Below are 5,084 nucleotides of genomic sequence, written 5' to 3' on the forward strand. Positions count from 1 at the left end.
CCGGATTAGAAGTATAAGTTGAGATTGGTTGATTAAACGGTAACCAGGAGCAAAGTAAAGCAGAGAGAGAGCTCGCCGTAACCTTCTCACCAGAGACTTTACATCCTGCCTTGACAGCTGTGGCCTCCAGCAATTCATCAGTTTTCCCACCCACATAAAGGGTCACACGTTGGACTTACTTTGCTGCTCAGGACTCACTCCTCTTAACTGTACTGCACGGTTCTCACCAAATGCGTCTTCAGCAGCAAAAATGTTCCTGACGTCAGTTTTTGGCTGGTTGTCAACAGATGTCCATTCAGACCGAACGCGTCTGAAGACGCACAATGGGAGGAGCATCTTTGTTCGTTTTCCGGTCTGTTGACGGGTGAAATAAAAATAAAATAAAGAAAATGGCATTGTTTTATTTACTAAAGAGCAAGCAAACGTTGCGCACATCAGATAATTAACTCAAATTAACTCACCAGGGGTCGGATTTTTAAAGCTTGCGTACGCACAAAACGAGCCCAGAAACTTGCGTACGCCACTTTTCATGCCAAGGTTGTGATTTATAAAAATCCAAACTTGACGGGAAAATGTGTGGTCCCTCACGCCAGCTTTGACCCATGCGTACGCTCATTTTGGAGATGTGAAACTGCGACACAGATGGTGAAGTGAGGAATTAGAGCCACACTGTGTAATGATCACTGTCAGATAATTAAAGGTACAGTGTGTAGGATTTTGTCAATTCTTTTAGCCGAAATTGAGATAATCACTAATGACAAAAACAAAAAATGTCTAATCATTGCAGACAAAGACCGTGTTTTATTATTTTTACCTTATAAAAAGCTGTTTATATCTCCATGGTCGTGGGTCGCCACTACTGGCAGCCGCCATCTTGTCTACAAAGGCTCATGAAGGACAAACTGCGGTGGCGGCGTCAAAAACGATTTTAGTTGTAATACTATAAATGTAATATTTGTTGTCTGTCATTAGCTACGTTTACATGGACAAAAGTGAATTAAACAGATTAAACGGTCGTTCGGAATAAAAATGCGTCATGTAAACAGCTCGTTCCGATTATTCTGATCCGATTGAGTTCGATCCGAATGAATTTTTAATCCGAATGAAAAGGGTGGGTTATGCCGATTGATAATCGGAATGAGGTTCATGTAAACACTTAATCAGATCATCTTATTCTGATTGTAGAAAACTGACCTGTGCGCATGTCTGCTGACTTACATCCACCCGGTGGGACAGCAGCGCTCCAGCTGCGCAGCACCGTGTAGAACTTTTTTTCACACTCTCTTAACAGATGAAAAAGGAGGCAAACAGCAGACGTTGCTTCGCAAAAAATAAAAATAAAAAGCACGTATTGCTTCATCTGCAGGCTGCAGCTCAACCGAGGAGTAACAACGTCTCTACCTTTATTAAAAGCTGACACGGGTCCGTCCTGAGCGCACAGAGGAACTTTGTTTACGTTTGTAACATGGAAGTAGAGCTGAATGTTTACAACACTGTGCATGTCCGGACTTTTATTCTGAATAAAACTCCGGTGCATGTAAACACTATTTATTATCGGATTGTGTCCATGTAAACAGTACATTCGGATTATTTAATCTGAATACATTTCAATCCGATTAAAAAATTTTGTGCGTGTAAACATAGCTGGTATAATTTTACTTGTTAAAGCTCATAATCTTACCACTTGAAACATCACTAGCCCTGAAGCTGCTGGTAGATATCGCGATTGGAATTATCAAAGGTTTTTGACACCTGAGAGACACCGTAGCAACTATCAAATAAACAAAATAAGCAAATATCTCCAGCCAGAAAACCAACTTCAGACAGTCGATTTCAGCTAAAGGCTCCTGTCCATCTGTGTCAGGTTCAGGAAACCATCACGTGGAAAAATTATTCTCTCCCGATTGGTTGCTGCTGCACGTTGAGCAGCCAAAGTTCAATTTGTTGAACTCCAGCAGCTGCTGCTTTGGACGTGCCGCATGCACGGAAAATGCTCTGCCGCATCCTACCGCTACCACTGCTCTAAACAACTGCCAAAACGTGCTGCAACATGCTGTGCTGCTCCTAGATGTGCGTCCACCATAGACTTTACATGTAAACTGGATGCTTTGGCTGCTCAAAATGTGTTTGGTGGGAACCCGGCTTACCTCTGCTGAACTTGCATTTACTGCATTTGCATTTGCATTTACCTGTTGCTCTCTTTTAGTGTCAATCTTAAATTTTCTTCTATCAAACCCCAATGCACTCTCTCCTTTCATAATATTAAGAATATAAATCACGATATTCTTCTTTCCCATGTTGACAATACCTTCTCCTCCTTCAGCTCTTCTAACCTGGACAATCTTGTCTCTTTCTACAATAACAGCCTCACCAACATCCTTAACTCTGTCGTTCCGTTAAAAACCCGGTCTGTCTCCTTCTCAAATTCTGCACCCTGGTTCACTCCAGAACTCCGTTCCTTGAAATCCAAAGGCCGGAGCCTGGAGCGCCTCTATAAGAAAACKGGTCTCACAATTCACAAGGATGTCTACAAGAACCACATCAAACAGTARAAGGACAGTATTTCTCAAGCCAAATCCAGTTAATTCCCTAACATCATCAGTTCCAATGTTGGCAATTCTCACTCTTTCTCTCTTCAACCGTACAGTCTCATCTCATAACTCTTTACCCTCTCACATTGGTGTCCACTGATTTTTGTAACTTTCTGTTGTCCTACTTCAATGAAAAAAATTCTGTCCATTTGCAAACACCTTGGCCCAATCACCGCTCGCAGCTCACTTGTCGATTTCCCCCCCACACCTCTCTGTTTTCTCCCTCCCCACTGCTGCTGACATCTGTGCTATCTTTAGCAAGTCTGAGCCCTCATCCTGCCAGCTCGATCCATTTCCCACTGCTCTTGTTAAATTCTGCCTCCTGTCTCTGCTCCCTATCATCACCAGCATTATCCACTCCTCCGTGACCTCTGGTATTGTTCCCACAGCTTTTAAATCAGCAGCCATTACCCCCATCATCAAGAAACCCGGTCTCGACCCAAGTAACTTCTGTAATCTTAGTCCCATCTCTAACCTGCCCTTCATCTCCAAGATTCTAGAAAAAGTTGTCGCCAGTCAACTCCATTCTCACCTTTCCAACAATAACCTTTATGAGGAGTTTCAATCTGGTTTTCGCCCCCACCACAGCACCGAAACCGCCCTCATAAAAATCACCAACAATCTTCGCCTTGCTGCCGACTCTGGTCTCCTGTCCATCCTCATCCTTCTTGACCTAAGTGCTGCTTTTGATACAACCTCTCATTCTATTCTCCTCAACAGACTCAGATCCATTGGCATCTCAGGTACTACGTTTGACAGGTTCAAATCTTATCTTTCCAACCACACTCAATTCACCCAGATAAAATCCTTCCACTATCAGTCATCCACCGTCTCCACTGGTGTGCCCCAAGGCTCTGTCCTTGGACCCCTTCTCTTCATTACTTACCTCTTTCCTCTTGGTTACATTTTCTGCAAGTTTGGTGTCCGTTTTCATTGTTATGCCGATGACACACAACTCTACCTGTCAACCAAGCCAAACTCCACACACCCTCCCTCTATCCTCTCTGACTTTCTCAATGAACTCAATGACTGGTTTTCAGACAATTTCCTTCAGCTGAATAGTGATAAAACAGAAATCTTTGTTGTCGGCACTAAAAATTCCATCTCAAAATCTAATAATCTCCTCATCCCTATCAACAACACTCTGCTAACCCCCTCCCCTCAGGTCAAGAGTCTTGGTGTCATCCTCAACACCACTCTCTCCTTCACTGCTCACATCAATAATGTTACTCGGTCTGCCTACTTCCACCTCAGAAATATCAACCGTCTCCATCCATCTCTCACACCCTGCACCACAGCCATCCTTGTCCACAGTCTTGTGACCTCACGGATTGACTACTGCAACTCTCTCCTTTTTTGGCCTCCCCAACAAATCGCTCCATAAGCTTCAGATGGTGCAGAACTCGGCTGCATGTGTCTTCACCCAAACTTCCTCCCATCACATCACTCCAGTCCTGCAGCAGCTCCATTGGCTCCCGGTCAAATCACGCATCGTCTTCAAAATTCTTCTCACTTTCAAAATTATCCTCCATCTTGCCCCTCCTTACATGTCTGACCTTGTACACCCCCTCTCGTCTCAGATCCTCTTCTTCCCTAAACCTCCAAGTACCCACTGCCCGCCTCTCCACCATGGAGAGCAGGGCCTTCTCCTCTGGAACTCTCTACCATCTGACCTAAGAAACATCATCTCTCTTCCTGTGTTCAAGACGGCTTTGAAAACACATCTCTAGATTAGCGTATCCCTCTTAACTTCATTTGTAAACAGTTCTCTGTAGCTTATGCCTGCTTGTCTCTAACTGAATTTTCACACATTCTTCTATGATGTGTCTGCTGTAAGTGTCCTTGGGTGTCCTGAAAGGCGCTTTTCAAATAAAATTATTATTATTATTATTATTATTATTATTATTATTATTTATTGCCCAGTATTGTGGCATAGGCCGGATCACGGCTAAGGTACAAAGGGTGGTACATTTCTGCTTGCAGCTCTTCTATTTCTTTATTTACTTTTCTTAACCTTTGTCCTTCAGCCCAGGGCACTTGTATAAAGACATGCCACAGTCGAGTGGTAGCATCTAGTGAGTCCGTGTCCAATCTGTCAGATCCAGACTCCATTAAGAGGAAAAGGAGGGAGCTGAGGCTTGGAGATCGTGTCTTGGTAAGAGACACAATGAGTAAAACCATTAAGAAAAGCAGAATTTCACATGTAAATACAAGGCTTTGTAGAAGATTAATGTTTTGTACATGCAGTAAACCCTATATTTACATTCACTGGCCACTTTATTAGGTCCTGTTGTTCAATTGCTTGTTAATGCAAATAAACAAACAACCAATTACATGGCAGCAAGTCAATGAATCAAAACAAGATGGACAACTTGCTGAAATTCAAATTAGGCATCAAAATGAAGTTAAAACATAGATTTATAAGATTTTGTGTGTGTGTGTGTGTGTGTGTGTGTGTGTGTGTGTGTGTGTGTGTGTGTGTGTGTGTGTGTG

The 5,084-nt window shown here is 43.0% G+C and overlaps 1 protein-coding gene across 1 annotated transcript in view; it reads left to right on the forward strand.

Moving 5' to 3' along the window:
* Positions 1-5,084, forward strand: part of clip1b (CAP-GLY domain containing linker protein 1b) — a gene marked incomplete in the record, with an annotated part of 106,130 nt that overhangs the window by 9,756 nt on the left and 91,290 nt on the right. Inside the window, 1 exon segment of the mRNA XM_014023516.1 lies at positions 4,619-4,746. Within this exon segment, the coding sequence (XP_013878970.1) occupies positions 4,619-4,746 (128 nt within the window).

The sequence above is a fragment of the Austrofundulus limnaeus genome, unplaced genomic scaffold (genome assembly GCF_001266775.1).
Source record: "Austrofundulus limnaeus strain Quisiro unplaced genomic scaffold, Austrofundulus_limnaeus-1.0 Scaffold374, whole genome shotgun sequence".
Lineage (NCBI taxonomy): Eukaryota > Metazoa > Chordata > Actinopteri > Cyprinodontiformes > Rivulidae > Austrofundulus > Austrofundulus limnaeus.